Source organism: Oenanthe melanoleuca, chromosome 27 (genome assembly GCF_029582105.1).
Source record: "Oenanthe melanoleuca isolate GR-GAL-2019-014 chromosome 27, OMel1.0, whole genome shotgun sequence".
Lineage (NCBI taxonomy): Eukaryota > Metazoa > Chordata > Aves > Passeriformes > Muscicapidae > Oenanthe > Oenanthe melanoleuca.
In genome coordinates, this window is record NC_079360.1 from 4280398 (window position 1) to 4289549 (window position 9152).

General features: G+C 53.7%; 1 protein-coding gene across 3 annotated transcripts in view; it reads left to right on the top strand.

Annotated features, from left to right (window-relative positions):
- The window catches only part of FBXO47 (F-box protein 47), a 22819-nt gene extending 13667 nt beyond the window's left edge, over nt 1-9152 (top strand). For 2 of the 3 annotated variants that reach the window (XM_056512247.1, XM_056512246.1), the window contains exons 8-12: nt 1232-1405; nt 3504-3650; nt 4067-4209; nt 5067-5226; nt 8064-9152. In XM_056512247.1, the coding sequence (XP_056368222.1) occupies nt 1232-1405; nt 3504-3650; nt 4067-4209; nt 5067-5226; nt 8064-8185 (746 nt within the window). In that variant the 3' untranslated portion in view covers nt 8186-9152. The remainder of the gene's footprint in view (nt 1-1231; nt 1406-3503; nt 3651-4066; nt 4210-5066; nt 5227-8063) is intronic. The other variant, XM_056512248.1, reaches the window with a different exon arrangement.

Below are 9152 nucleotides of genomic sequence, written 5' to 3' on the forward strand. Positions count from 1 at the left end.
CAGCGGTTCGGGCGCTGACCCAGCCGGTTCGGGCGCTGACCCAGCAGCGGTTCGGGCGCTGACCCAGCCGGTTCGGGCGCTGACCCAGCAGCGGTTCGGGCGCTGACCCAGCCGGTTCGGGCGCTGACCCAGCCGGTTCGGGGGCTGACCCAGCCGGTTCGGGGGCTGACCCAGCCGGTTCGGGGGCTGACCCAGCAGCGGTTCGGGCGCTGACCCAGCCGGTTCGGGCGCTGACCCAGCCGGTTCGGGGGCTGACCCAGCCGGTTCGGGGGCTGACCCAGCCGGTTCGGGCGCTGACCCAGCCGGTTCGGGGGCTGACCCAGCCGGTTCGGGCGCTGACCCAGCAGCGGTTCGGGCGCTGACCCAGCCGGTTCGGGCGCTGACCCAGCAGCGGTTCGGGCGCTGACCCAGCCGGTTCGGGCGCTGACCCAGCCGGTTCGGGGGCTGACCCAGCCGGTTCGGGGGCTGACCCAGCCGGTTCGGGCGCTGACCCAGCCGGTTCGGGGGCTGACCCAGCCGGTTCGGGCGCTGACCCAGCAGCGGTTCGGGCGCTTACCCAGCCGGTTCGGGGGCTGACCCAGCCGGTTCGGGCGCTGACCCAGCAGCGGTTCGGGCGCTGACCCAGCAGCGGTTCGGGGGCGCTGACCCAGCAGCGGTTCGGGCGCTGACCCGGCAGGTTCGGGCGCTGACCCAGCCGGTTCGGGCGCTGACCCAGCAGCGGTTCGGGCGCTGACCCGGCCGGTTCGGGCGCTGACCCAGCCGCGGTTCGGGCGCTGACCCAGCAGCGGTTCGGGGGCGCTGACCCAGCAGCGGTTCGGGCGCTGACCCAGCCGGTTTGGGGGTGCTGACCCAGCCGGTTTGGGGGTGCTGACCCAGCCGCGGTTCGGGCGCTGACCCGGCCGGTTCGGGCGCTGATCCCGCCGGTTTGGGGGTGCTGACCCAGCAGCGGTTCGGGGGCGCTGACCCAGCAGCGGTTCGGGCGCTGACCCCGCCGGTTCGGGCGCTGACCCAGCCGGTTCGGGCGCTGACCCGGCCCAGCAGCGGTTCGGGCGCTGACCCGGCCGGTTCGGGCGCTGACCCAGCAGCGGTTCGGGCCCTGACCCAGCCGGTTCGGGGGCGCTGACCCAGCAGCGGTTCGGGCGCTGACCCGGCAGGTTCGGGCGCTGACCCGGCAGGTTCGGGCGCTGACCCGGTTCGGGCGCTGACCCCGCCGCCCGCCCTGACCCCGCAGGCAGCGCCCGCCGCCTGGAGCTGCGGATCCGCCTGTTCTGCCGCGCCGTGCTGCTCTCCGGGAGCCGCCGCGGCGACTCCGCCTTCTGGCTGACGCGGATCCTCAAGCCCTGGCCCATGGTCAACCAGGCCCGCCTGCTCTACCTCATCTTCGGGCCCGTGTCCTCCCGCGACGGTGAGCCCGGCCCGGGGGAACCCCAAAAATGGGATGGAACCACGAAACGGGTTGGGTGGGAAGGGATCCTAAAGTGTCCCGTGGGCAGGGGAACCTTCCCCAATCCCAAATGCTGCCCAGCCTGGCCTGGATGGGGCATCCCTGGGAAATCTATTCCTGGGATGGGGCATCCCTGGGAAATCTATTCCTGGGATGGGGCATCCCTGGGAAATCCATTCCTGGGATGGGGCATCCCTGGGAAATCCATTCCTGGGATGGGGAATCCCTGGGAAATCGATTCCTGGGATGGGGAATCCCTGGGAAATCCATTGCTGGGAATGGGGCATCCCTGGGAAATCCATTCCTGGGATGGGGAATCCCTGGGAAATCCATTCCTGGAATGGGGCACCCCTGGGAAATCCATTCCTGGGCACTGCCAGGGATGGGGAATCCCTGGGAAATCCATTCCTGGGATGGGGAATCTCTGGGAAATCCATTCCTGGGAAGGGGCATCTCTGGGAAATCCATTCCTGGGATGGGGAATCCCTGGGAAATCCATTCCTGGAATGGGGCACCCCTGGGAAATCCATTCCTGGGCACTGCCAGGGATGGGGAATCCCTGGGAAATCCATTCCTGGGATGGGGAATCTCTGGGAAATCCATTCCTGGGATGGGGCATCTCTGGGAAATCCATTCCTGGGATGGGGCACCCCTGGGAAATCCATTCCTGGGATGGGGAATCCCTGGGAAATCCATTCCTGGGATGGGAAATCTCTGGGAAATCCATTCCTGGGATGGGGAATCCCTGGGAAATCCATTCCTGGGATGGGGCACCCCTGGGAAATCCATTCCTGGGATGGGGAATCCCTGGGAAATCCATTCCTGGAATGGGGCACCCCTGGGAAATCCATTCCTGGGCACTGCCAGGGATGGGGAATCCCTGGGAAATCCATTCCTGGGATGGGGCACCCCTGGGAAATCCATTCCTGGGATGGGGAATCCCTGGGAAATCCATTCCTGGGATGGGGAATCTCTGGGAAATCCATTCCTGGGAATGGGGCATCCCTGGGAAATCCATTCCTGGAATGGGGCATCCCTGGGAAATCCATTCCTGGGAATGGGGAATCCCTGGGAAATCCATTCCTGGGATGGGGCACCCCTGGGAAATCCATTCCTGGGTTGGGGAATCCCTGGGAAATCCATTCCTGGGATGGGGAATCCCTGGGAAATCCATTCCTGGGATGGGAAATCTCTGGGAAATCCATTCCTGGGATGGGGAATCCCTGGGAAATCCATTCCTGGGATGGGGCACCCCTGGGAAATCCATTCCTGGGATGGGGAATCTCTGGGAAATCCATTCCTGGGAATGGGGCATCCCTGGGAAATCCATTCCTGGAATGGGGCATCCCTGGGAAATCCATTCCTGGGAATGGGGAATCCCTGGGAAATCCATTCCTGGGATGGGGCACCCCTGGGAAATCCATTCCTGGGTTGGGGAATCCCTGGGAAATCCATTCCTGGGATGGGGAATCCCTGGGAAATCCATTCCTGGAATGGGGCACCCCTGGGAAATCCATTCCTGGGACACTTCCAGGGTTGGGAAATCCATTCCTGGGACACTTCCAGGGTTGGGGCATCCCTGGGATATCCATTCCGGCCCCTCTCCACCCTCACAGGGTTCTCCTTGTAAGGAAGGAATTCCTTCCTAAAACCCAATCTAAACCTGCCCTCTGTCCATCTGAAACCATTGGGGAAAACAAAAATTGTTCTGCTCAACCAGCCATCACTAACATACAGAAATTATATAAATTATTCACACACACATGTAAGTTACAGTTCAATGAAGAAATTAAATGACACCTCTGCTCCTCTATTCTGCCCTGCTTGGGGTGGATTTAAACCCAGCTCAAAGAAGCACCCATTTCCCTGAAGGAAAACACATTTCCTCACTTAATTATTAAATCTGAGTTTCTTTGACTCCGCTAAAATGACAGATGGAAAATAATCCCAAAGCCTCAATGGTGTCACCTCTGCCTCTTCTGTGAGTCTGAGTTTAGCAACGTGCTTGTTTTAAAAAAAAATGTCACTTACTAGCAGTTGTGATTGATATGTCACTCAGGACATGTGGTCTGGCAGAAAATGATAGAAGGACCAACAGATGAGACCAGTCTGAAGGGTTTAGCTGATGCAATTAAGCTGCTGTATGGTACAGAAGCTAGAGAATGGACAGCAGATGATGTTATCAGTCTTGTGGATGAGCTGTCAGGTGTGTTTTTGCCTTTATCATTCACCCCTGGGATTGTGGATCCTCCAAACCCAGCTGTGTGCTGCAAAATTCCTCTCAGTAGCTGTGGCTTAACTGGGAAAGTGCTCACACTGGGAAGCCAGGCTGGGATGAGAGAAACTCAGCATCCCTTCCACATCCAGGCTCTTTCCCCATGGACAAATCTTTTAAAAAATCCATGCAGAGCTTTAAAACTCAAATCTTTCCTTGAATTATTCAGGAAATATTGTCCAAACCTGGAGTTTGCTCAAAATTCTCCTGATTGGTTTTGACCAGCCACACTGAGAGTTTTGGTTGTGTGGAGAGCTCTAATTCTCACTGCTCTAATTACCTGTGCAATTTCACTGCTGCCTTTGCTGCTCAGAGGGGACTGAAATCCTCTCTCCCTCCTTCTGAAGTGGTTCCCCAGCAGTGGCTGATGGAGAACAACGCTCGCCTGCTCCTCCTCAGTGGCAACAGCATCTGCTTCACCTTCATGGCCAGCAAAGCTGTGAATGGCAGAGCTGTGGAGCTGGCCAGGCTCATGGTCTTCATGGTTCTGGTGAGTACAGCCCACACAGACCCTCTTTTCTCACAAATCCACATTTGCTGCCTCTGGCTGGAAAAGATTCACCAGCTGATCCCACACACCAGGAATAAATCCAGCTCTGGGTGCTCTGCCCAGGGGTAAATCCAGCCCTGGGTGCTCTCCTCAAGGATAAACCCAGCCCTAGGTGCTGTTTTCAGGGATAAATCCAGCCCTGGGTGCTGTTCCAAGGATAAATCCAGCCCTGGGTTCTCTGCCCATGGATAAATCCATCTCAAGGTGCTGTTCCCAGGGATAAATCCAGCTCTGGGTGCTGTTCCCAGGATTAAACCCAGCCCTGGGTGCTGTTCCCAGGGATAAATCCAGCCCTGGGTGCTGTTCCCAAGGATAAATCCAGCCCTGGGTTCTCTGCCCATGGATAAATCCATCTCAAGGTGCTGTTCCCAGGGATAAATCCAGCTCTGGGTGCTGTTCCCAGGATTAAACCCAGCCCTGGGTGCTGTTCCCAGGGATAAATCCAGCCCTGGGTGCTGTTCCCAGGGATAAATCCAGCTCTGGGTGCTGTTCCCAGGATTAAACCCAGCCCTGGGTGCTGTTCCCAGGGATAAATCCAGCCCTGGGTGCTGTTCCCAGGAATAAATCCAGCCCTGGGTGCTCCTCCACCTCTCTGCTCCCTGTCCAGCACATCCCTGAAGAGAAGCACCACCAGCAGAATTCAGAATTCCCTTTGTTCCATCCAGAACAACCTCTGTGTCCTTGTCACATCCCCTGGTTCTCCAGCCCTTGCCACAACTGATCCAGAACCAAATGAGTGCTAAGCTGATGATCTCACACCCTAAAACCTGAGTTTGGAACCCTCCCTGTGGCTGCAGGTGTGTGAGAAGGACCTGTACTGCATGGACTGGGCAGTGAAGATGATGCAGAAGGTCTGCAAGGTTTTCAGCAGCCCCTGGGAGAGGAAGAACTTCCTGCAGTGCCTGGAGAGCTGCTTTGCCCGGATGCTGATGGACCTGCTGCAGGCAGTGCTGGCTGGTGAGCCCCGAGCATCCCCTCAGGGCACAAAATCACACATTGCCACAATTTCTGAGTGCTTGGGGTGGGATGGTAAAGTGGCAGGGACAGCTCCCACGTCCTGCAAGCCCTGCCCAGCCTGGCCTTGGGCACTGCCAGGGATGCAGGGGCAGCCACAGCTGCTCTGGGCAGCAAAAATCACCGATAAAATCAGCAGCATAAAATCAGCAATAAAAATCAGCAATAAAATCAGCAATAAACCCAGCAATTTGAATCAGCAATAAAATCAGCAATAAAAATCAGCAACAAAATCAGCAATAAAATCACCAATAAAAATCGGCAATAAAATCAGCAATAAAATCAGCAATAAAAATCAGCAATAAAATCAGCAATAAAAAATCAGCAATAAAATCAGCAATAAAAATCAGCAACAAGAATCAGCAATAAAAATCGGCAATAAAAATCAGCAGCAAAAATCGGCAATAAAAATCACCAATAAAATCAGCAGCAAAAATCAGCAATAAAAATCAGCAATAAAAATCAGCAACAAAAATCACCAATAAAAATCACCAGCAAAAATCAGCAATAAAATCAGCAACAAAAATCAGCAATAAAAATCACCAATAAAAATCAGCAGCAAAAACCAGCAATAAAAATCAGCAATAAAAATCACTAGCAAAAATCACCAGCAAAAATCCCCAGCAAAAATCAGCAATAAAATCAGCAACAAAAATCAGCAATAAAAATCAGCAACAAAAATCACCAATAAAAATCACCAGCAAAAATCAGCAACAAAAATCAGCAACAAAAATCAGCAATAAAAATCAGCAATAAGAATCGGCAATAAAATCAGCAATAAAAATCAGCAATAAAAATCAGCAATAAAATCAGCAATAAAATCAGCAATAAAATCAGCAGCAAAAATCAGCAATAAAAATCAGCAATAAAATCAGCAATAAAATCGGCAATAAAATCAGCAATAAAAATCAGCAATAAAATCAGCAATAAAAATCAGCAATAAAAATCAGCAATAAAGAATCAGCAGCAAAAATCAGCAATAAAAATCAGCAATAAAAATCAGCAATAAAAATCACTAGCAAAAATCACCAGCAAAAATCCCCAGCAAAAATCAGCAATAAAATCAGCAACAAAAATCAGCAATAAAAATCAGCAATAAAAATCCCCAACAAAAATCATCAATACTTCCAATGATAGACATACATTTAGAAAATTAGTCATCAAGTACCATCCTTAGGGAGAAATATTTATTGTAAATTACTTCTGTTTCTGAGGGATTCCTGCCATGGGTGGTGAGGTAAGAGTGGTTTAAAATGTGGTTTAACAGAAATCTGGGCTCAGAATCCCTCTGGGCTGAGCCTGAGCCTGCACCAGCTGCAGCTGCTGCCTGTGCTCGCCCTGCTGGGGCTCGGCTCAGCTCCTTGTCCGGCACACCACTGTCTGTCTGTCCCTGCCTGCGTCTGTCTGTCCTGGGGGAGGAGCCTGGGAGAGCTGAGCTTTACTGGGAGAGCTGAGCTTTACTGGGAGAGCTCCTGGGCTTAATGGGAGAGCTGAGCTTTACTGGGAGAGCTCCTGAGCTTTACTGGGAGAGCTCCTGGGCTTTATGGGTGAGCTGGGCTTTACTGGGAGAGCTCCTGGGCTTAATGGGAGAGCTGAGCTTTACTGGGAGAGCTGAGCTTTACTGGGAGAGCACCTGGGCTTTATGGGAGAGCTGAGCTTTACTGGGAGAGCTCCTGGGCTTAATGGGAGAGCTGAGCTTTACTGGGAGAGCTCCTGAGCTTTACTGGGAGAGCTCCTGGGCTTTATGGGTGAGCTGGGCTTTACTGGGAGAGCTCCTGGGCTTAATGGGAGAGCTGAGCTTTACTGGGAGAGCTGAGCTTTACTGGGAGAGCACCTGGGCTTTATGGGAGAGCTGAGCTTTACTGGGAGAGCTCCTGAGCTTTACTGGGAGAGCTGAGCTTTACTGGGAGAGCTCCTGGGCTTTATGGGAGAGCTGAGCTTTACTGGGAGAGCTCCTGAGCTTTACTGGGAGAGCTCCTGGGCTTTATGGGAGAGCTGAGCTTTACTGGGTGAGCTCCTGAGCTTTACTGGGAGAGCTGAGCTTTACTGGGAGAGCTGAGCTTTATGGGAGAGCTGAGCTTTACTGGGAGAGCTCCTGGGCTTTACTGGGAGAGCTCCTGGGCTTTATGGGAGAGCTGAGCTTTACTGGGAGAGCTGAGCTTTACTGGGAGAGCTCCTGGGCTTTACTGGGAGAGCTGAGCTTTACTGGGAGAGCTCCTGGGCTTTACTGGGAGAGCTCCTGAGCTTTACTGGGAGAGCTGAGCTTTACTGGGAGTGCTCCTGGGCTTTACTGGGAGAGCTCCTGAGCTTTACTGGGAGAGTTTAGCTTTACTGGGAGAGCTCCTGGGCTTTATGGGAGAGCTGAGCTTTACTGGGAGAGCTCCTAAGCTTTACCGGGAGAGCTGAGCTTTACTGGGAGAGCTGAGCTTTACTGGGAGAGCTCCTGGGCTTTACTGGGAGAGCTGAGCTTTACTGGGAGAGCTGAGCTTTACTGGGAGAGCTCCTGGGCTTTACTGGGAGAGCTGAGCTTTACTGGGAGAGCTCCTGGGCTTTATGGGAGAGCTGAGCTTTACTGGGAGAGCTCCTGGGCTTTACTGGGGGAGCTCCTGGGCTTTATGGGTGAGCTGAGCTTTACTGGGAGAGCTGAGCTTTACTGGGAGAGCTCCTGGGCTTTACTGGGAGAGCTGCTGGGCTTTACTGGGAGAGCTCCTGGGCTTTACTGGGAGTGCTCCTGGGCTCCCTGCCCCTTCCCTTTCCCTGCCCTGCCTTCTGTGCTGCAGGTGAGCGGGATGAGCAGGACAGCAGCTTCCTGAACCTCTTCCACCTGATGAACGCTCAGGCCAACTTCCACAAGGAAATCCTGTGCCTGGCCATGGGCAGCAGCAGCAGCAGCACCCCCTGAGCTCCACAGCCCCTCTGTCCTTCCTTCTCTCGCAACATTTGCAGAGAAATCTCTGATTGTTTCTCCAGTTCCCATCCCAGTAATTGCTGGGGTGGCAGAAGTTGGGCTCAGCCCAGTGAGCTCACGCAGGGTTTGGGGAGTGGATTCCATTCTGGTTCTCCTTTGGGAACTCCAGCTGCATTCTTTTCCCACCCTGCATTAAGATGACATGATTTCCACAGCTGATGTGCAGACACCAACTGAAGCTGTGTTATCTCAGCCCAGAGCCCAAAACATTCTGAGCTCTGAACTTTGTTTTCTCTTGGGAATTGCAGGAGAAAGGGAGGGATAGGATTTGAGGAGCTGCATTTTTTCCAGCTTGCCCGGGCTAACCCAGGCTCTGGGACAGAAATGCTCCATGGTTTGTACACTCAGCTTTAGGGAAAGGTGATTTTGATCAAGCAAAGCATTTTTCCCCTCTCAATCTCCAGGTTTTTATAAAGCCAAAGAAACTTCAAATCTCTCCCTGCCCCAGGTAGCAACTGTTGGAGTGTTTTAGGATTTAGCCAAGTTGAGGACACCCATTGAACACATTCAATTAGAGCACTGGTTCATTAAATGGATAAATGTTTGCTGCTCAGAGAAGGGTTTGATTTTCTGCTCTGTTGCCTTCCACACAAACCCTGTGCTGGCAATGAAAGGCACTCACACTCTGTGTGCTGTTTGCACCCTCCAGCTTCCTGCAGAGCCACTTTCCCACCCAAATATTCCCTTTCCAAACCTCTCACTTTTCCTCCAGCACCAGCTTTTCCCACATTTAGCTCGGCAAGTGAGGGACCAGATTTATCTCAGCTGCTCCCACCTGCTCCCAGCAGCAGCAGCCTGGGAATTGCTCTGAAATCCACAATTCCAGGGACATCCCTCAGCAGCAGGTCTGTGCCAGCAGATGGCAGAGGTGAAACCTTCCCTGAGCGTTTCCCTGCTGCAA